Consider the following 22,395-nt stretch of genomic DNA (forward strand, 5'->3'; position numbering starts at 1 on the left):
CATTAACCTAACGAGGCAATCGTCGATCGCCGTAATGGCAAAGAAATTCAATCAGAAATCCTCGTTTCTTTGATCGTGACTTCGTTACACCATGGAAATCGAGAGAATCATTAAATTAACCCATCAGCGTTTACGAGAAGTTTTAATTGACACGAAAAATTTAAATATTTTGTAATCTCGATTTAATTTTTTTTTATTGATTTCTCACTTTTTTATTATAAGAATTAAATAATCATTTTTAATATAGCAATTGCGATTGAATGAAAATGATGTTTGAAAATAAATTTAATTATACGAAACAAAGAGAAATCGATAATATTAAAATTTTCATTGAATTTCAAGTGTTAAGTGAAAAATTATATAATAGTATTAATATACCATGTTGTATTGATATATCGTTATTTATATTGACAAATATCAGGAAATATTGTTTGATTAAAGTTGTATTTTATATAATATATAATTTATAATTTATGTTAATTTATGTAATTTATATGATTATTTGTTCATTTATTAATTTATTCTTGATTGTTAAAATTATTTGTCAAGTAAAATTTTAATAAATAAGTTATTTAAACAATTATTATTTAAATATAAACAATTGGCTATTTTTTTAACTATATGTTATTCTAACAATTTAAAATTAAAATGAAAAAAAAATATAAAAAATATTATTTAAAAAAATAATACAATAATATTAAATAAGATAATATGCGATTATATTTGCATTAAATTCATAATTTTTCTAATTAATATGAATTTGGAAAATGTAATAATATTATGTTTAATATAAACTTAAGAAACTTGAAATTTGAACTCGAGAAAAGTATTGGAAAAGTATTATAATAATACTTGTTCTTATCTTACGTCCTCCATTATTCCCTTTACTTCATCATAGTAAACTCTTCTTGAACAAATTATCAAGTCTAATTAACCTAACTTGACAATTTTAAGATAATTATTATAAATTGATATCGATAAGATTCATAGATGGAATTACATTTTAAAAATTCTACTCAATATATTTTCTTTTTTTTTAAACTTTAGATATTATAGTTTATAGAAGATTATAATATTGTTTTCATAAAAGAATTACAATTATTTATAAAATATTATATAAATTCAAATTTTTCAAATTTTAAAAATTTATAATAAAATGAATTTTTGTTCAATTTTTGATTTATCGATAAATATTTTAACACTTTAATATATCGAAATATTGTGTCATGTTTGGAAATTCACGAATATGACGGACCACAGGAAAAAATTAATAGATACTGACCTAAATTACTAGGAGAGATTAAGCCTTGCCGGCTTAATATTCAAGATCGCGTTTTGGCCGTCGCGTGAGCGTGAAGAAAGAAAACGAGAGGTGGTTCATGGATGAGGAGTAAGAGGGTCGCTACAAGGTTCTTTCGCGTCTCCTGGAACGAGCAAGCTTCTCGCTACACTTTGAACGATGCTCGAACTTTTTTCATTCCTCGCTACCTTTCGAAATTAGCAGAAACCCGTTTCGCAGTGGAAAATCTTGTTGCCCCGATTTTTCATTCCAGATTTTTCATCACTTTGAAATGACTTTTTTTTTCTTCAAAAATATACTATTTTTAACATTATTTCATTTTTCAAAATATAGAATTATCATCGATAAAAAGAAAGTATAGTTGTTGATTATTATAGCATTATAAGCGTATGTTTTTTTTCTCATTAGCTTATTATATCGGGAATATAGACATCTGGCGCCCTCTACCACGATTGGAATAATTAATGTTATATTGATGAAATTTTACAAATCAAATGAATGGTTATGTATTTATGGGAAATTTAATAATGAAAAAATGTATAAATATATACGTATTTATGTTCTAAAACATAAAAAATTTATCGAAAGCGAATATAATTTGTATAACCTTATATGTCAAAAGTAAATATTTTTATTATGTGTATATAACTATGCGTTTTCTTTAGCTATTAAAATGCTGTTTGCAGAGCCATCTAACGAATCTAATCATTTCACTACGTCGTTTTATTGACAAGCGTTGATTAACTCTCTTCTTCTCGTTAGAAAGGGGACCTTAAATTCTCGAGGACTATCATCGTGCTCGACATCCCGACGAAATTACCGCGAAATTTTCGTGCGACACACCATGCGGCTGGGTCTGGTCGTTAAGGCGCGCAATTAAGGCGAACGATGGTTCACCCCTTGCGCTCGCTAATTAGAACCCCTAAATACTAACGAACCTTGTATTATTTATATCCTACCTCGATTACTATGCCGGACATGCACTAAAAATTCATTTGTTGTTAACATAACATTCTCTAAACATTTTAAGCGTTATTTATATACTATGAAATCTGTAATTGATTCTATAATAACTGAAGAACTTATGATACAGATCGTTACACTTAATATCTAATGTTCAAATACAATATTTCCTCAGGGGGCGCCACAGCACTATAAGCGTAATCGGTATCGCAGAAGTCGTAATACCGACAATGGATAATACACGCACTAGAAAACTACAGTATCAACTGAAATAATTTCCATATATATTCTATGGTAAAGAAATCAAATTTTGCAAATAAATTTTAATTTATATCGAAAAATTTATAATTTATAATAAAATTAAATTTATAATTTATAATTTATAATTTATAAAAAAAATTTCTCTACTCTCTTGAACTATATATTTATATATATATTTCTTTTTAATTAAATATAATTTAAAATTATTTTTTGTAATTTATTTGAAAATTCATTTTCTTTGTAAGAACATCGATATTTTCTATTAGTTCTTCATTTTCTTTAGAATATAATCATATTAACGAATTTCATTAAAGTCAATAAAGATACGAATGCAAATAATCTTTTCTATCTTGAGTTTCTTTTTTATTAAATCTTCTTCTTTTTCTTTTTTCGATTGAACCGTTCGCCGAAATGTTCGTAGCCTTGACTTCTCTCCATGTTTCCCCAGACAGCAGAATAGTAACGAGTCCAAGATAATTGAATTAACTGTACCCCAACTTGTCTCCCTTCAATTACATTTTTTTTACCCTCTCTCTTTTGTCATCTGATCGGATAACATGATTCGTACGTATTGGTTCTCTTTTACGTGACACGTCCAATTATCGCGATGGCAAATAAATTCGATTTGAAATCGTTTGCTTTCCAGTTAACACGCCTGGAAATATTTTCTTTGCACTTTACTCAACGCCATCTAGCATGAGTCAATGTACTCTTTTGATTTTAATAGTGAATTCTGCGTGAACGGAATAATGTATACCTTACATACGTATAAACTATATAATTACTAAAATAGTGTATCTCGACAATCATTTCATTGTCATCAACTATATTTTAACAATGACAAATAATAATAAATTTATATAAACATATCTTATAGACTAAGAATATGGAATAACTTCTTTGAGATAATGAAACTCTAACCTAATTTTTTTTCTCTTTTTTCAAATTTTTGGATTCTATGGATTATTTTTATAAAAATTTCAAAAAATAAAATCCTTTTTGAACATTATAATCAAAGTTTCCTCAAAATTACACAGATATATTTATAATTTTTCTCAAACCTGTCACCAAAAATCAGAAAAAATAATCTATAAAATCGTTCAATTCTGTTCAATTCCTGTTTAGATTGAATGAACAATCACCGATTATTGAAAATTCGGCTAATTTATATCGAAGAATGAAGATAAAGGACAGATACAAAGAGAAGCTTCGAGAAAAATGAATTTAGCAATTCTTTTTGTTCGAAATGTGAAATCAATGTGACTTTTACAATTATTCGCATGATTGCAATCGTTTTCTACAAAGAACAGAAAGAGAAGAAAGAACACGTTCGTCAATTGGTAAAGAGGGAATCATTCGCAAGCAGAAATTTTCCATTGGCTGAAGACCAACAATGTCAATGGCTTTTCCAGACAACGATGCGTTGGAGGAAAATTTTATTCGCGGAGAAATCTTGGAGACTTGTGCAATACAGGATGGCAATTAGAGAATCAAACGTCCTGCATCTTCAACGAATAATTGCTACGCGTGCACAGAATCATTATCCTGGAACTGGTTTCTGCTGACACGTCTGCTTTTCAGTTAGAGCAAGTGACATGTACAGACTTGACTAGATGGAATTTATTTAGAAAGTACAATTAGTTAACCTTATAAATTCTAATTTAATTTGAAGAAATCTTTCATATGGAACTGATTTAATTTTGTGCTTTCTTCTACATAAATATAATACCAATTTAAATACCAATTTAAAATAATATATATATCCATATTATTATGCTTATTGAGAAAAAATTTTTTTATTTTAAGACTTATACCATAAATTAATAATTAAATAGGTTATAATTTTCGATTTTTATAAACCTTAAAAAAAATATCAACTTACCTCCAAGTGAGATTCCGATGTGGCCATTGTTGCCCATGGATCGTGTACCGTTTATGCCTGACCCTAGTATATCTAGGATCTACTTTATCCGGAAGTCCGCACCGCGGAAGCCTCATTAATTTCATAGTAGCTTCGTCGATATCACCAGTTACAGGAATGCCACCGAATCTCTAATGCAAAAAATAATATAGGATAAAATAAAATTATTTTTATTTTCTAAATGTAACATGTCAATGTTTACAATATAATCATATTTTGTGAAACATTTATAGAAACTAAAAATATTTAAGTAAGTTTTAATAATGTCAATAACAATTATTTAAAAAGGTGCATATTGAATAGGGTGCATTAAAAAAAATAGGTTAATATTCATTAGAATTAAAATGATAAATTATAAATATTTTTTTCATTTTAACACAAAATATTTATTTTTAAAAGGAAGTATTAAATATATATATGTTTTAAACAATCCTTGTTTTAACTATTTCCCAAACGTTTTGTCTTTTTTTCTCCAAATTTCAAATTTTCAAATTACTAATATCTACTATAGATACGTATTTTTAACACAAAATTATACTCAATGTATTCTGCATGCATAAATTCATTTATAAACTAATTAACTAAACTATTCCTTACCATTTATTACAATATAAAAATATAAACATCACCATCGAAAAATAAAATTACTCACTTGTTGACATTCCTCATCATCTTTAAGCAGCAATTCAAAAACTAATTTTTATTCATTTCAAAAAAATTCTCTAATTTATTAGCAAACACAAAAATTATCTTTTTCATAGATCCATAAACAAATTCTCATTACAATTCTAAGCAATGATCAATGAATTGTAAAAAATCAATTTTATACAAATATAATAGATTTCTCTTTGCATACTTTACAATAATAATAATAAAAAATGATAGAATACTTTTATATTTTAAAAAAAGTGAATCTGAAGTAAATGTTTGCCTAAGAAAAAAAAAGGAAAAAATAGTTTGCTCTCTGTGAAAACTTGTACGAGATCGTACTTTTATCCAGTGGCGCGAAGCCTCACCAACCCTGTGGAAAAGTTCTTTTCCCGTAGTTGAACAGGACGCGATAACTCAACCGTTCTTTCTGACTTGCCGTTCTCCACTGGGAAAGAGCACTCGAACTTTCAAAGGAGGGCGGGTTTCAGGGATAGGGAACCCGTTTTATTTTTATTCGTGACAAGGAACAACCATCTTTTCCACCCTGGAATACATAATTTCCTCCTTTATCGAGTTCCTTCCTATTGCACGAAAATTCTCTTAACATTATAGGACCCAATGTTATATCGATACTAGCAGTTATTTCAAAAGTATTTCATTTCGGTCTTGGGGATCGATACTTAATTTTTCTTTCTTCTTTGTTTAAGTTTTCTTTATTAATTTCAAAATATTTATTTTTTTCGATACAGCAGTATTATAAAGTGTTTCATTTTAATCCTGGAGATTGATATTTAACTTTTCTTTCTTCTTTGTTCAAGTTTTCTTTATTAATTTTAAAATATTTATTTTTTTTTTGTTTAAGTAAAGAATTTAAGTACTGCTGCATGTTTAGTCTGGGTTTTTTTTATAAATTATTATGGATTATTACTTAAAAGTTTATTAGTTTATTGTATTATAGTTACTATAATGTTACTAATAGAATTTTTTGTTTTTAATGATATTCACAATTCACTTTTTTTTTTTTACAAGATATCCATTTATAATAATCTTTTTCTGTGTCTTATATAAATTATAAAAAAACATATATATATAATAAAATAAAGAAATTCCTTTTTATGAATTACTAATAATAGAAACATCTCTTCCTTTGACTTTTCTATAAAAAAAGATAAAAAAAATTAAAATTTGTTACAAATATTGACAATACCAACAATAAATTTATTTATTATTCATTTATTTAATTTATTTAGCTAATAAAAATATTACGAAATATTGAAAGAATAATGTGGAAAATGTTAAAATTATTTTTCATATAAAAAATTAAAGCTTACGTATTATCAGAAGAATCAAAGGAACTATAGCTTTCGTTTATGCGTTTAACGAGGTCGATTTTCATGTAAATTCTTGTCAAACGAACAATACATCGTTTTTTCCTCAATTGTAGATTTATCTTCGTTTTCTATTCTCTCTCTCCTTTTTCTCTTTATTTTGACCATCGACTAGAGGATACACTGTTCCGAAGGATTGATCGGTGGGATCATCCAAACGAAACAGGAACACGATTCCACTCAAACGGTTTCGACAATCGAATCCAAGGGGATCAAAGTTTTGGAGCGAGATCAAAATTTCAGAGGACATTTGGCACGTAAATAGATTCGTTTCCTTGAATCTTTTTTTTTATTGTGGGATTAGGTTTTGAAATTAATTTCTGTAATTTTTAAATTCTAAATTTCTTATTATTCAAAGGTTTTAAAATATTCCTATCTTTTTAATAAAAATTTAATTTGATTTAATATTGAATAATTTGAAAAAGTTACTTGTATTAAAATGAAATTGTACAATTGTACAATTTCTATTATAATATTAATATATTAATTGTAAAAACATTAAGAATTGCTTTATTGTTATTCTAAATTAAGAAATAATATATTAACATAATAAAATTATTATCAAATATTATGTAAAGTAGTTGTAATAATTGTAAGTTCTATGTAAAGTACCGTATCTCATAGTTAAATATATTTAACACAAATTTCTTATCATTTATTATCATTATGATATAGAATGATGTACATACCATTTTTTGTATTTTCACTTTTCTTTTACTCATAAATATAAAATAATATAAAAAAACATCTAATATAATAAATTATTATTAACTTAATAAGTTATTATTTAACTGTATTATTTTTCAAATAATAGAATATATTCTTTTTTTTTTAAGAAAAATTTAAATAAATAAAATAAGACAAATATAAGAAGGTTATTTTATTTAATTTTTTCATGCTTCCGCAATTTTATTTTGTGCTCACACAAGGATAGTAGAATTTCTAGCTTCGAAAACATCCTCAAAATATCTCATTCACCTGTAAATTTTTAATGGCGTCCGTAAGCTGATCGTCCGTTCTAAGGTTTCCGGTCTCTAGATCCGACTGGGGTAGATATCCGAATTTCATGAGATAATTTTGCTGAAACAGAAAAAGAAAATAAAATGATAAAATACAAGCGTTGAATATAAATGAAGGAATAATCGAAATACAATGCACGAATCATCGATGAAATTATTTTCATTTCCTTTGATTCGTAATACTAAGTTGACAAAAAGCATTATTTTATATACTATTTTAAATATTTAAAGGTGATAAAGATATTGTATGAAATTTTAGATTATTAGATTAAACAGAGATGAAAATGGTAATTTAGATAAACTTTATTGTTTTAATGAAAATATATATATATTTTTTGATTTTCATTTTTATAATTTCTAGTACTTTATAGTACTCTTTAAATTCTTCTAATAGAAATTATTATTGAATTTTATACGGTATCTTGAGAAAATGATCCAATTCAGAGAAGAGAATTTTAAGTCTAGTAAATCTAATTTTATCAGGACGTGATTGTGAGATAGAAGATAACTAGAAACATTAACGTGATAGTTCACCGGAAGAGGAACATAACAGTCGCTCCATGGAAAATTATTACAACACGTAATCGAATATGTTATTATAGATAGAGATCTATTTTTTTAATAAAGTGAATCAAGTTTAAAATTAGGATTAATATTGATATTATTTCGATATTGTTTATAATATAACTATTGTTTATAATATCTAATTTTATATCAGCAAAATCATACTGAAAATATATATTAAATTAAAATAATTATTTCTTCTAACATAACCTCAAAAATTTTTAATACTTAATATAGTATTAAAGAACACGTTAATGGAATATTTTATAAAAAATTAAAATGCATAAAACAACCAATAAAAGAAATTTAAAAATTTGTAATAATGGCAACCAATTCAATTTTACGAAAACTTTCGCAACGAGAAAGCTAGGTGGTCTCGAATAGTTTCTTGAATTATGTACCCACCTCGCATAAATTTGCTGCAGAAGACAGACGTGCTATGCACAGTTTACTTTGGAAGACAAGTCCACAATCCTGAAGTGATTATAAATTCTAGTTTTGATTTTTTCTGAAATTTATTATTTCGTTTGCTCGACGAGATACGAAATTTCGTATTTTCCATAACCTACAAATATAAAATAATGATTCTGCATCGATGTAATCTAATATAATGCAAAATATGAATGTGTGTTTTTTGTTCTTTTTGTCAATTTCTTTTCTGTTCGATATCATTTGAAAATCACTTGAAATTTGAAGAATTTTAATATTATAATTGAATTACATTAAAAATAAAATTTTTTTCCTTGTATATATATATATATATAATATATATATAAATTATACGAAAAAATTTATAAAATATATTAATAATTGTCTTTCGTACTTTGAACGTAGATCTTTTATCAATCTTCAATCGTGAATAATGTTTGATGTATCACTGGAACAAAATAAGATTGAAATGTTTACCGCGCTAACTTTCTTATGCGTATCCTCTCTCTCTTTTCGTCAAGAAAATGGAAAACATTTTTCTCGCGATACGGTTATGAAGGGAAAAATATGATTGACGAGAAGAGGAGGCGTGACTTTAAGGAAGATTGCGTTATACCGAAACGCGATCTATAAACAGGATTCATCCAGTTTCTTCGAGATAAAGATATTTCAGTAGAAGAAATAAATTAGATGAAGAAGAAAAAATATATCACTTTTTCTTTAACTTAAACCGATTTTCTTCAACTTTTCACTTAAAATGAATGAGATTTCACAGATTTCAAAATATTTACAAATCTAATTGGATTTATTTTATGTATTTATTATCACTTTTATTTTTAAAAAATATATTCCTAAAATCAAAAGTTCAACTATCAGAAAGTTTAGATATAAGATGTATAGTTAATGTATTGTATCAATATTTTTTAATCGCTATGAGGTATTGAAAGATTAACACGTTTAACTAGGGTCAAGTGTCTTTTATATACTAGCAGTGGTTTTCAAATCATGGATCTCAAACCTTTTAGTAGTCATCATTGTTATTTTTGGTTGATAATCTTTAGCATTTATTTTATTATAATTACATAATTATCATGTTTTATCAAAATCATTCTCTTATTAATCAAAAAATAGTATTATTTATATTATAAAAAAATGTAATTTGAATATTACAAAAAAAGATCATAAAACTTTCAATATTGCTTCGAATCTTATTCCACCATTGGCAAATTTTTATTTTTCAATATCTTTTTTAAAATTTTTTTGATAAACAGTTTCAAATATTCAAATTAACAAACAATTTTTTTTTAAATTTTTTTAACATCTGAAATATTAAAATTAGAAAATTAGAAATAAACGATTTAAATTGTCTTTCTTAAATCTTAATTAAAATATTTTTAATTAAACTTTAAGAAAATAGCAATTACAAAAATTTATACATTTGTAGTAATAATATATTCTAAATAAAAGTTGAATAAAGTGTAACTGAACTCATCAGTCCATATATAGGAAACGACTGAAGTGAAATAAGTATCTATCTGGCATTGTTCTCTGAATCTTTCAATTTACTTTGGGAACCGGTTAAACATGGCTACGTCAGTGGTTGCAGTACCATTTAAGGAGGATAATATGTATCGTGGAATGTCATCTGGCAAAGATATTTTTCGGTCGATCCTAGCATTCCTGAATAGTTTTATCCTTGTTCGATTTGTGTCAAGGAGCGTATAACATGTATTCCATACATTTTATTAAATCCATGTTTGGAAATCAGAACGATTCATGAAAATGATAGAAAATTCTTGATAACTCTATATTTGGTATCGAGGATTTTACAATAAGAGAGAGACAGATCCATAACGAAAATTTAGATTTACTTATGAAATTATTAATATTTAAAAAAATGACAATTGATTGAGAAATAATAATTATACCAATTATTAAATTGATAAATTATTTTTAAATTTGGATTTGTATCAAAAGTTAAAATAATAGTTATTTATAAAATTCAAGATAATTTGATTCTTTATTGTTTTATTAATAAAACATTTATCATTTTCTAATAAATGTGGGATAGATACAAATTTGCATTCTTATATCACACGATGTAACTTTTTTTCAAGTATATTACATGTAATAACTCAAAAGTATTGTAAAAAAGAGATTTGTTCCTTAGTACTAGATCCTAAATTACATCTAATTCTTATTTATTTTATGTTCAAAAAAAGAAAAATTATAATTTCATAATTTTAATATATTTGAATATTCTAGATCAGTTGTAATCTCAATTTATTTAACTTTAATAAATTCATCAAAAAAAAAAAAAAAAAAAAAAGAAAAATTATAGTTCTTTGATATTTCCTTCTCTGGATCGCGTCAATGCATAAAAATTGGGATTATTAAAATGGCGACGAAGCATTCAAACCTCACTGAATCTGTCGAGAGGATTCTCGCAATCCTACAAAGGTACAATCCGTTTGAAAAGAGGAGAAGCTGCGTTGGATTACAATTATGGCCGCTTAGATGCTCGAAACTTTGGCGCATTTGTAACAAAGATATCGTGTTCGCACGACTTATCAAAGGATTGGGATGAAAAAGAAAGAAGGGAAACACTCGAGAGATCGAAATAAGAAATGGTTTCCCAGGCGACATCAAACCTTCCTCCCTTTCCTTCTTTTTCCTTTTTTTGTCACCATCATAATCACCAGTTTTCTTGCTTGAAAATCTGACGTTTCGCGGCTAACTGACACGTTGTTAAGAATATAGATGGCGTCGCGACAAGCATGCCATCTTGTGAATATCTTGAGTTGATGAAAGAGATCGTTTCTCTTTCAAAAATCTTTGACTTTGAACCGACTGGGATTATTTGTTGAAATAACTATTATTACAATGTTTAATCTTGGATTTTCTAATTAATTTCAAGATTCGCTTTGATATTATTTGACATTTGATATTATTTCAAAGAAATTATAGAAATAGATTTTCATAAAAATTAATTTTCCAATAATGTTAAATATTAAAATAACTATTTAATTCTTAAAAAATAAAATTCTTGAAAAAATTGTTTTGTTATATAGAATTTAAATTATAATGCAGTTTTTAAAAATTATTTTTTAAAACTCATAATAAGCATTATAACAATAATTATCCAACAAAGAATAAAAGTGGAATCATAAAAGGAAAGACAAACTAAGGAACATCAGAAGCGTTTAAAAACAATCGTTCCATTCATCTTCGTCTCTTTTCTGTCGTAGCATTCATAATCTTCGTTTATATGACTCTTTCTTTCTATTGTAAAGCTAGACAGTTCGAAAGAAAGTGGATGAAAGCATGAAAGAAAAAGAATGAGAAAAATGACTTGAAGTTTGAAACATGAAATACATGTTTATCACTACAAATCCGGTTAATATCAATAACCACAATTTTTTTTGCAAATATGCCACTATGTATTCAACTATTTTACCGCGTTACTAATTACATCGTACTCAGCCAATGCTCGTCTTCGACAGCCATGACCGAGTTTCCTTTACATAGCTTTTTCCCTTTACATCCAGCTAACAAACAACTCGCGGAAGAAAAGACGATGACCTTGCTCTTTCGACTGCCAACACGTATACCTTTTCATCCGCGGATAAGGTTACCTCTTGCGTAAGCTAGCGTACTGAATTCAATTTCACCGAGAAAACCGAAGATAATTTTCACACTGTTTTTTATATCTTTCTTCATCTATTTTAACTTACAATGACGTAAAAGAAAAGTGAAAAAAAAGAATACGAATTGAGCATTTTTGAGGTTATCGTGAAGAGAAAGAACACATGTAAATTTTAAGGTTATCATGAGAAAGAAGGAATGAATTATAAATAAATTTTAAAACTATCTTGAAATATTTCTTATCTGACTTATAGATATGAAAACAAAGATGTGCACATATGATATTACACAAAACCGTTTATTCAAGACTAAATTATGAACTGAAAGAAAACAAGAAAAATCGGAGAGAAGGCCATCTATTAGCAGAGTAAAACAATTAATAGAAAAGTCCCTATGGCGTGATCATCATGTAAGACTTTTGATTGGTGGTTTAGTATAAGAGCACATACTTAATATATATAATATATTAAATATTAATATATTTATAAGATTTATTGAAATATAATTTTATAATTTATGATTTAATTTGGCATTAAAATTATAAACAATCTATCCTCAGGTAGTAAGTTCAATTATTATTAATTGGTTCATTTTGTAGATACATAGGTACATTTTGTAGATACTATTGAGAATATCTATGTATTTGTTTGAAAAAGATATTTAGAGAAAAAGAGTAAGTATTGTTGATTATTATTTTATACTTTTTTTCGATATTCTTCTTTTTTTTAATCATTCCATATTTAAACATATCTAGTATTTACATTTTATTCAGTATTTTTTTGCTTTTTTTCAATTTTTTTTTTATGTTTTCGTTTTTTAACCTTTTGTCAAGCTCTCTCTTCTTCATTTTTTCTTTTGTAGTCATATCACTTTCTCTTGGTGTTTCAATCTATTTTTATTTTTCTCTGTTATATCGATCAGCGTCTATTCTATTTATTTTCTTTTCTTTTCCATTTCTATATTCATAATTGATTGTAAATAAAATATAATAAGGATTGTATGAAAAAAAAGAAGATATAATTTTAGTAAAAATGCAATCGAACACGTTCTTCACATGATGTATCAGCAAACTGCTTCTCGAATTAAAATCTTTTAACGAGGGTCACTACGATCGACTGGACACTTGACCTCGTTGACCTGGTTTCCGGTATGCTAGCGTCCTTGCTGACTGTCTTCCATTGGTCTTTTTCAAGAGTAAAGATAAGACACGAAAAGAAAAATAAACTTCTTTTCTATTTCTTACCTATTCTCTAAATTCTTATTATTTTTTATCTGATCTTTTTAAAATTTGTTTTCCAAATTTTTAAATCTAATGGTTTCTATTTATACAATCATGACTTACTTTATTATTTAACTTTATAATTAATAAGCTTCAATTGATATTTTTTTATATCCAAGTTTTCTATTTATTTTAATTTATAGAATCAACTCTTCAAATTTGTTATATACGAATATATTAACAGAAAACCTATGAATAATAAAAATGCAAATCTCCCAACCACGAGATCACTTTTCAACGTATAGAGAGAGTATCCGACTAAACGTGGAGGTAATTAGACTGGACGAAACTCGAGTTAATTGAAGAGCAGGCGACAGTTAACTGGAAGACACTACGCTGGTCCATTGTATTCAGTCTATAGCCCTCTAAATCTCTCTCGCGAGTAGTGTTCTACCTCTTTACTTGCTAACCTTCCATCCCCATGACCATTTTGCTTTAACCTAGTAACCAACCTTCTATCCCTTTAGCGGCTAGTGGATAACTCTGATCCTGAGACAAACTTAGCTAAAACCAGCTGGATATACATGCACCATGTTAAATGGTAATTAACTCCCGAACATGGGATCGTGCACAGTGGACAACACATTGGAAATTAACTATGGTGAGTAATTTATACTCAATTATGTTTGATATTTTATATTTAATAATTTTATTAGTATCAGTATTCCTCATATATGTTATTTTAATCTATTAATTTGAAAAATTTTAATTTTAATTATTAATACTTATTTTTATTAATTTTAATTTCTAAATTTAACATAATTTATTTAATTATTAAATTTAATATTTATATTTTTGTAGATAAATTATTAATATAATTAATTTTAAAATCATAATGAAATTTTATTATTGTACAATTTTTTTATTTTTTATTAAACCATGAATACTAAATTAATACTAATACAAACTTTAAAATCATTTCTTAAAATTTTTAGTTGCCATTTAAATTTTGCCAGAAAATTTTAATGATAAAATCTGAATATAGCACTTATTTTAGAAAAATATATATTTTTTTGATTTTTATATTATTTATATATTTTATATTTTTAATTGTAATTTAAATGATAAATATGTGCAGCTTATACATAAATATTTAATTTTCTAATCATATAGTGTTATAAAAGATTAAATTTTGTTTCTTTGAAAAATATTTTAACCTTTACAGAAAAAAAAAATTAAGAAAAGAGGATTTCAAGTTGCCAAATCATTTTTATTTATTCCAACGGCATTCTGTATTTTCTGCGAAAGGAGTTATAAGAATAGCCAAGAAAGAAAAAGGGTGTGTATGTGAAGATGGCCAAATAGAATTATCCTTTTTTTTCTCTTTTTTTTCTTAGACTAACGTTATTCTCCCGCAACCAATATTATTCCAGACACGTTTCGTTTTCCGTTGGCCATTCGATGGAACCCTAAACGTCTTGCGTAACCGGAAGCCAGTCAGCGGATATCGACAGACAAAGCCACGACCGTAATGCAAATTCCTCGAATCGATTCTATAAGTTATTTTTACGGTACTATGAGTGTTCTTTGAGCGATTATACGATTATTATACATGTATTATAAATATTTGTCGATGGTTATTATTCGTTGTCTCATTGAATGATACGAGGGTCATCGGAAGTTGACAATGCCGGAATTAATTAAGAAATTTAAATTAAAGATGAAATCAAGGATAAGTAAATTATTAAATTAAACATGTGGAGAATTGAAATCTACTTTTATTGAATTTTTCTTTTTTTTTTAATTAAAATTTTAATATATTATTATTTTAATTAATAAGTCTGATCTTAAAATTTATTTCAAAAATTAAAAAATTTATTTATTCTAAACAAATTTTGACACATTTAAAACGACACTACTTGAAATATTAACTACTTTAAATAACATGTCATTTATTTCATAATTATTTCAAATATTGTTGTTTCATAAATTTAATAGAAACAATAGAATTTAATATATGAAATACATATCACAATTTCTATTTGGAATTATTTCAATGATTATTTCTTTCGCTAAATTTGAAATAAATAATAAATATAAAATATTTAAATCATTTTCAACTATCATTATTTCTAAATTAATATTATATTTTCAAAGAAATTAATTTCTGCAATAAATTGTTTCAATTTCAATTTTTCACAATTTGTTTTAATCTAATTATAATAATAACAAAAAAGAAATAGTCCAATATTAAAATCTATTGGTTTTGAGTAGCAAATATCTGGTTGATATCCATCAACCAAACTTACCTACTCGTTTACGGATCGCCTACTAATTAGTTGCCTATTTCACTCACATTTCTCTTCACCAAAATGTGTCATGCAATTTGGTAGCTGGTTGATGGAGGTTGGAAAATTGGACTTGCGGTTTTGAAGTGAATTTCGAAATCATGGCATAGACAGTGGTTAAATGGCAATTATTCCTTAGAAAGATTGAACATTATTCTAAATTCTATATATTTATTATTCGTGAAAATTAATATTTTTATTTTTCAAGAATCAGATGATAAGATAATTACCAATGAAATTTTATAAATTTATGAATATTAATGTTAAAATTTGTTCAATTCTGTATGAATATTTTGCTATTCTTAAAATTAATTTGAAAATTGATTTGTATTCTCGGTAGAAAGTATTTAAATTTTCAATGCATGCTGTTGGACTGTGAATGAACACTGGTTTCTATTTACGACGATATTTATAACAACTAGGTTACTGGCTTCCGTCATTATCACTTTAGATGTGAAACGGTTAACTATAGTTTTAATTAAATGTTATTACGCATTTTGTATTCTACTTTACATAATCGTTCCTTTTTTTTTTAATATTTTCCGTATTTTTTGCTTTTTTTATTGTTTTCAATTTTTATTTTGTTTTCAATATTTTCTCATTTTCTTATAAAGAAATCAAACAATAGACTTATTTAATTTATATATTATTCAACAAACTTTTTAACGGGAAATAATTATCTGAAATAAATAAATTTAATTTTTATTATTAAAAATTAATAATTTATAAATTAACTTAATTTAAAACTGATAATTTCAAATTTAACAATATAAAAATAATCCTCCAAATATAATACAAAACTTGTATCGAATTTAATATAATTTAATATTGTTACTGTAATATTAAAAATTAATAAATATCATTTTAATATACATATAAAAAGAATCATACAGAAATTACTCTTGCTGTGATTTCAGGCTTTGTTTTTTCTTTATCAAAGGTCACTCTTCACCACGAAATAATATCAATCATTAGCACAAGGACTTTTAATTTTAAACGTTCGAGGCTATTTAAAAGATAAGTCTTACTACTGTTCGATTCATTGCCAGTTTCTCTGAACAATTTCTTTGTTCTTTTAAACCTATGACGAGATTGAGATACACATATGGTATACAATACACATTCTCATACTTATACTGACAATAAGTTATACATACATTTATACACAAAGATAATATATGTTCAGAGTACAATCATTGCAAAAGAATTGCAGAACAAATAAGATAAAATATCATATACTGTGATGATCGACCAGAATAGTTAGTTTAAACTGATTTCTAATGATAATTGAATCTACAAATCTACAAATATACGATAAAGAAGCAAATAATTCAATTATTTCTTGAACTACGTTTGTACCATTATATTATTAAATAATAGAACATAATATATATAATATAACATATAATATTGAAAATTTGACTATTTCTGAAGCATATTTATATATAATGATGTAAATTTTGTAAATGTTTAATACAAAAATTAAATTGGTAAGAATTCGAATTCTCCAAAAATCTTAGATAATCTTAATAATTACTTCACTCGTGAATATCACTTATAAGTTTTAAAAGGAAAAAAAATGAAAAAAATCTCAAGTCTTCGTAACGATAAGATTTACTTAATTATATTATTCCTAGAACAATATATCACGTCGTATAATTTATATCAACGATGAATCGTTGGATCAGGCACTTGGATGTCTTTGTTTGCGAAGGGTTGCAAAAGTACACAAGAGTGCCTATGACTCATTCCAGGAATTATTTTTCGTGGCAGACAGACTGATTTTCGATTGTCTAGACGGAATGTCTACGTACACGCAACTTTGCATGCTATTCTTCAATTCCTCTCTCTTTCCTTTTAATCCATATTTTATTTTCTGTAGAGATAAAACGAGAAACAAAGAATTATTTCATTTAAAATAATAATTGAAAATAATTTTCATTAAACAATAGAATAAAGAGAAATTAAAACAAAATTTCATTATTATACATACCGCCATTTTCAATAATTATCGAAATAATTTCTAGAACACTCATTTGATTAAATTATGAGAAAAAAAGAGAAAGAAAAAGAATAAATAATAAAACAAGTTTCGAAATTCTAGAAGAGTTTCATTCGATTTGATAATAAGAAACGTAGAAAAGGAAGAGGAAAAAAATAAATTTCATCGGTAAACAAACTAGGAAAATTACTAGACTCGCCTAATTGAACACATGTATGCGTATTGAATGACAGGGTGTGGCCCTTTAGTTGGCGCACCCTCGTCTCTCAGCATTTCCTCCCGGACAACTATCCTTCCATTCTCCTTTATCTCTTCCTGCATCTCTCATGTCTGGCTTATATTCCCTTTCCCTCGGATTTTTCGAATTATGACCATTGTCCAAAATCCCTCGTGAAATTTTGAGATTCACAGCCGCTTGGAAATCAGTTCGTTTTATCTTGGATTTGTATAAAAAAATGTATAAAAAATAATCTCTATTTTGAAATTCTTGAAAAAATTTTGAGCATCGCTTCTTGTGGTTAATCTCCTAATATAAAATTTGGACAAAATGTAATTGGATAGCAGGTGGCATGCGAAATTTTTCTAATATTATGAAAAAATTTTTTTTATAATATTTAATATACTTAAAATATACTTATTATTTATTTATTTATTGCAGTTATTTTTTAAGTAGTCTTCTTAATTTTTAAAAAATTTTAAAATAGAATAAAATTTTAAAAGATTATATATTAGATGAGACATCCTATATGTTATTTTTACATTTGGTGAATTCAAAGGATACATATATATATATGTACTATTTTTTAATATAATTATTATTTCAAAGAGATGTTTATCTGCAAAATTTTGTTTCATTTGAAAATAAAAATATTTTTATTTATTCTCTACTTCTTAGCCTTCATTTAAAATATAAACAATTATATAGTCATCAAGAAATTACGTATGTAGATTACTATATTCCATCTATATCCACGTTTGATCGTGTTATATTCTTGTTATAAGTAGAGAAATGTATATTATGAATCATAAATTATTCATCTTTCGATAAGCAGTATATCATATTCATGAGATTAAATTGTAATATCTGCAAATATATATGCAAAATTTATATCGAATCGATAATTTCAATATAACCAAAGGAATAGATTTGAAGAAAATATGGTATGATAATAATATTACAAAATACTTTCCAATTAGATCCGATAATTGACGTTTTATTGTATACGTATATAAATTTATGAAAGGAAATTAAAAAATGAAAAAAAAAATAACATAAGTAATAAAAAAAACATTTGAATGTTTGAAACGACACCTTATCGAATATCCATCACTATTTCAATGATTCCTATAAATTTCACCTATATCTCATGTCATATCGAATATAAAATTTAGAATAAAGAAATATTGTATATATAGAGAAATAAACGCTTGAAAATAGTCCCCTGTCGTGAATGCTTGACAAGTACAATTTTTCATCGTTATATCAAAATGATAAATTCTTTCGAATAAATTTTAAAGCCGGCTATTTTTCATTTTTATTCCAAATTTTCTCCAATAGAATATAATAAATATATATATTAATACATTCGAGAGACACTTTTGGAAAGTCGATTTTAAGAGACCAAACAAACCTAAAAATATATAAAAATATTTTATTAACTGATCGAGTTTTATTTATTGAATTATAAATAATTTAAATTTGCATTAGATGCAGATATCTCTATATTCTTTATATTGCTATGAATAATCGTACAATATAAATTCACTAAAATGTTTATAATTTAAGAAATAAACCTCAATTCATATTTTTTTACACTTTTATGTTGTGTCTCTTTAGAATTTAAATTTATTCCACGAATATCATAATTAATATTGATACTATATATTATTTTCTTCTTTTTCCATTGATGTTTATTGCTTCCATTCCTAGATGAGTAAACAAAAACAAATGAATAAATTGCGTTTTAACCAGTAGCAATGGTTACTATTAATCGATACTTATCTTCCGTTGAAGCGGCGGAAATTTCTCATTTCATTCCGGAAACGTTCCTGCCGGACATTACTGAACCCAATGGGGAAAATGAATGACCGACGATAAATCTTGCATCGTGGTTTCGTTACGATCCAACTGCAACTAGGATGTGCAACGTGGATTGAACTCTGCGATATGAATTCACTCGAACTGATATTGGGGCAATCGTTTTTCGATCGAGTTATGGACAACAATGGAAATATGAATTAATTTTTTGTAATGCCAGAATGATTGATGGAATTATGAAAGATAGCTTGTTCAAATGGCCTAATGAATTCGGAAAAATAATTGAAATTAAAATTAAAATATTTCTATAAGCAAGTATTATTTATAAATATAAAAATAAATAAAATAATATTTACTTGTATATAAATTGTATGAAATCACCATTTCAAAATTTATTTTTAAAATTCTGTAATCACTTTAATAAAAATATCTATTTTTCCTCCGCTCTGATATCTTCTGTCCTCATAATATACGTATATATACCATATATATACAATACCATTTTCTTTCAACAGATCATCCGTCATTTGTATTAGAATACTGCGTCGTTCATTTGAGCCATAAATGTCGCGTTTGCTGGATACGTGGCTAGTTATGGTCTTGAAACTGTAAAGTGGTATAGCAGTTGCGAACAATTAATCTTCTCGCATAGCAGTTACTTTCAGAGGAAAGTTTACATCGACATTCGAGCACTACGGTGAGATACGACACGCATTCAAGAAATAGTATACACGTCACGTAAACGCGTACCATCTCGTACGAGTCATCCCTCGGATAGATCTGATGCTCGTTCGCGACTGTTTGCAAGAATTGTTCGACGTTCTCTACGATTGTTTTCAAAGTCGTAACTTTCAAGCACCACCATCTTTCGAAACGTGCGTTGTTTACATTCAGTTTACAGAATCTAGGCCAAATTTGCCTTGGCAGTATAATATCAAAATATTTTAGTTTTCTTCCAAATATTGTAATAAACTGTAATGATATTAAATAATTTTAAGTGAATAATTGTATACAAAAATTATAATTTAAAGTTATGTTTGACTATAATGCTATTTGAAATAAAATTGTAAAAGAGAAATTTATAACCTACAAATTAAACTTTGTCAATTTGGTAATATTATTAGTTCATAAATTATCACCAGATGACAGCAGAATCGTTTTTAATTGCATGTTTGTTGGAGTTTAATTGTGAAAAACGTATTGTGATACTATAAATTATTGTCGATTTTTTACTATTCTTTTTCTTCTTGAATATTTGTTTCCTAAAATTGTAGAATTGATAAAAAGATCAAAAAATTATACATATATAAATAACTAATAACTAACTAAAATTTTTAATCCTATATTTTCCCATATAAATAATATTCGCATTTCTTCATTCCACAGATAAAAATTCTATTATAAATTTTCTTTATATACCTGCATTTCCGAACAGATGTTATTTCACACAGTTTACCGGTTTATCCATAATGCATTTAGTTAAGTTCAAATTACAAGACTATGTAAGTATATATTGAAGCATGTAACCTATATATATACATATATCTTTTACAATCTTTGGAATATTATTTTAAATTTTAACTGAAATTTCATCACTTAATGAAAATAATACTTTGTAAATTTATTTTCAAGGAAAAGAGTCCAAAAAGCTATTACAGTTTTAGGTTAAGTTAGGTTAAGAACAAGAAGACTTAAGTTTTATTAAAAATGCTCAATTCTGAAGATAATAACGAAATGAATTTCTTTTTGAAAAAGATTCTTAAGAAATCCTTTAAGAAAAAAGAATTCAAAAAACGTCTGAAGTTAACAGAATAGCGACTCAATGAAGCGTCTGAAGTTGATTCTTACCGATACATTCAGGACTTGTAGAACGTACTAGTCGTCAAGCCCGTCGGAGGAATCTAATTTTATAACGACCTATATTTAGCTGAAACTTATTCCAGCAACGGTGTGCACCGGGTCACCGGACTTCTATTTTACCAATGCGATATCTCGATCCAGCGTTAGTTTAACCAAGAATTAGCAGATTTTGCTCAACTACTAGATAGCCTTTACTGGTTTTATTTTTGCGCCAGTATGACTGATATGAATATGTAGAACATAGAATGAAGTATTGAGTTGCTTTTCTCAGAGGAAAAGATTTAGAATTTTTTTTTGTTCTCATGTGCAAAAGAGGAATTTACATTCAATTACTAATGAAAGAAGGATTTATCAGATTTTTTAATGATAAATTTATATTTATTATTGTATTATCTCCATTATTTTATAGTATATTAAGAAAAATATATGTTAATTTCAGTTTTTCTTAATAAATTATTAAAATAAAATGTCTATTCATTTGACATCTATTTTACATAATAATTAACTAATATTGATAAATTGATAATTATTCTGATCCTATATGAAATATCATCTTAGTAACTTATTTACAGAATGACTTCAGACATATAGCATAACTTACCAATTAATAAGTTATTGAGTTGATATATCAAATTATTCACATTAGCTTCTTTATTATAATTTTATAATTTTAATGGAATAATTAATGGAATTTAAAAAATGGAATTTAAAATGGAATAATTAGATAAAAATTTTTTTTTGTCTTATTGATACACTTATTATTGAATAAAATTCAAAAAATTCTTAT

At 26.0% G+C, this 22,395-nt stretch overlaps 1 protein-coding gene, 3 long non-coding RNA genes and 1 pseudogene across 16 annotated transcripts in view; 3 read left to right on the forward strand and 2 right to left on the reverse strand.

The window, feature by feature from the left end:
- The window catches only part of LOC107994797 (matrix metalloproteinase-2), a 124,002-nt gene that overhangs the window by 77,892 nt on the left and 23,715 nt on the right, over positions 1-22,395 (reverse strand). For 4 of the 5 annotated variants that reach the window (XM_062079304.1, XM_017051846.3, XM_062079316.1 and 1 more), the window contains 2 exons: positions 7,463-7,564; positions 4,407-4,576 (listed from right to left, as the gene is read on the reverse strand). In XM_062079304.1, the coding sequence (XP_061935288.1) occupies positions 4,407-4,576; positions 7,463-7,564 (272 nt within the window). Of the gene's footprint in view, positions 1-4,406; positions 4,577-7,462; positions 7,565-22,395 lie in introns of those variants that run through there. The other variant, XM_062079340.1, reaches the window with a different exon arrangement.
- LOC133666688 (uncharacterized) lies at positions 3,111-4,875 on the forward strand. Its single transcript, XR_009831173.1, has 2 exons — positions 3,111-3,275; positions 3,650-4,875. It is a non-coding gene; the product is annotated as an uncharacterized LOC133666688 (long non-coding RNA).
- On the forward strand, positions 9,738-15,135 carry LOC133666679 (uncharacterized). 9 transcript variants are annotated; one of them, XR_009831159.1, is made up of 5 exons: positions 9,738-12,814; positions 13,168-13,802; positions 13,888-14,021; positions 14,586-14,699; positions 14,794-15,135. It is a non-coding gene; the product is annotated as an uncharacterized LOC133666679 (long non-coding RNA). The 9 variants fall into 9 exon arrangements; XR_009831160.1 differs by having other exon boundaries at positions 9,741-12,814; positions 13,168-13,690; XR_009831157.1 differs by having other exon boundaries at positions 9,745-12,814; positions 13,168-13,335; positions 13,564-14,021.
- LOC107994801 (uncharacterized) lies at positions 19,217-20,638 on the reverse strand (annotated as a pseudogene).
- LOC133666687 (uncharacterized) lies at positions 21,112-22,075 on the forward strand. The gene is made up of 2 exons (XR_009831172.1): positions 21,112-21,250; positions 21,381-22,075. It is a non-coding gene; the product is annotated as an uncharacterized LOC133666687 (long non-coding RNA).

Source organism: Apis cerana, linkage group LG1 (genome assembly GCF_029169275.1).
Source record: "Apis cerana isolate GH-2021 linkage group LG1, AcerK_1.0, whole genome shotgun sequence".
Lineage (NCBI taxonomy): Eukaryota > Metazoa > Arthropoda > Insecta > Hymenoptera > Apidae > Apis > Apis cerana.